Here is a 1349-nt window from a genome sequence, read left to right as displayed (position 1 = left end):
CATGTTGGTGGGTAGGGGGATGCCTGGTCCAATGTGTCCTGATGTGGTCCCTGTTTGGATCCCTTGGGTGTGAGCACCCAGAGGATGCAGCAATTGGGGAACCCCACCCCAAAAGCCCCTCTGAGTGAGCATAGCACCACCTGATGCTGTGCAACCTTGATTCTGCCCATCCCATTCCCTGAGCATCCTGATGGGCAGGGCAAATTGGTGGGATGGGGGCTCTGCCTGCCCTGGCACTGACAGGGCACGTCGTGGTCCCCTCCACAGCGGGCAGCCGGGTGAGCCAGGAGCTGCGCTACACCAAGGAGAAGTTGGGCGAGGAGTCCGTCTACACATCCCAGATGTTGATCCAGACCCCGAAGAAGGAGGGTGATAACATCCTGACACAGGAGGCCCTGCAGCTCCACCTCGAGGCGGCCTTGGCCGCCAGCAAGGTTCAAGTCTCCCTGTACGGAAAGTGAGTCCGGCTCCAGATGGGGGACGGGGACCCCCGCCGTGCTCTGCACATCCCTCTACCCCTTGCCATGTCCCCTGTGGGATATGCCCGTTCTCAGCTCCTCCTTCTGCCTTTCCAGATCGTGGGATTTGAACAAGATCTGCTACAAGTCGGGTGTCCCCATCATTGAGAATGGCATGATCGAGAGGGTGAGTGCTGGTCGTGGATGGCCAGAGGGAGCCCCCGAGGGTGGCTGCTGACCCGCGGGGTCAGTCCATCAAAGAATGGCAGTGGATGGGCTGTGCTGGGGACAGGGCTTGCCAGCCCCAGGTGCTGGGAAGGCACTGCTGGCTGGATGGTTTGGGAAGCCCAGCAAGATGGGGGGAGACTGGGGGGTCTGATCCATCCCTGCTGACCCCTCGCATCTCCTCCTACAGATGATAGAGAAGCTGTTCCCCTGTGTGATCCTGACACCGCTGGACTGCTTCTGGGAAGGCTCCAAGCTGCAGGGAGGCTCAGCCTATCTCCCGTGAGTGTGTGTGGGGAACTCTCCTGGGCTGTGGGGGGCCTTGGGTGGGAGCAGGAGCTGGGGATGCTGCCGAGGGGCTGTGCTTGACCTCCCTTTGCAGCTTGGCTCTGCCTGCTCCAAGGTGCTTCAGTGCTGCAGCTTGTCCTGCTCAGCCCTGGGTTGGTCCCACCACCATTGCTGTCCTGCTGGGATAACACCCTGGGGACAGGTCCCTGTGCTCCCCTGCCTGGCCTCGGTGGCACAGGTAGGGCTGCACCGCTGCAGGGGCTCTGCAGCCCACAGGCAGGAACTGCCCATCCCATCCCATCCCATCCCATCCCATCCCATCCCATCCCATCCCATCCCATCCCATCCCATCCCATCCCATCCCATCCCATCCCATCC

At 61.7% G+C, this 1349-nt stretch overlaps 1 protein-coding gene across 1 annotated transcript in view; it reads left to right on the top strand.

Moving 5' to 3' along the window:
* The first annotated feature begins 271 nt into the window (after positions 1 to 271).
* Positions 272 to 1349, top strand: part of PTCH2 (patched 2) — an 11707-nt gene continuing 10629 nt past the window's right edge. Inside the window, exons 1-3 of the mRNA XM_031058712.1 lie at positions 272 to 457; positions 576 to 645; positions 874 to 965. Of these exons, the coding sequence (XP_030914572.1) occupies positions 342 to 457; positions 576 to 645; positions 874 to 965 (278 nt within the window). The 5' untranslated portion in view covers positions 272 to 341. The remainder of the gene's footprint in view (positions 458 to 575; positions 646 to 873; positions 966 to 1349) is intronic.

This window comes from Geospiza fortis, unplaced genomic scaffold (assembly GCF_000277835.1).
Source record: "Geospiza fortis unplaced genomic scaffold, GeoFor_1.0 scaffold333, whole genome shotgun sequence".
In the NCBI taxonomy this organism is placed as follows: Eukaryota; Metazoa; Chordata; class Aves; order Passeriformes; family Thraupidae; genus Geospiza; species Geospiza fortis.
Note: the sequence above shows the minus strand (reverse complement) of the source record. Positions and strands in the feature narration are given on the sequence as shown.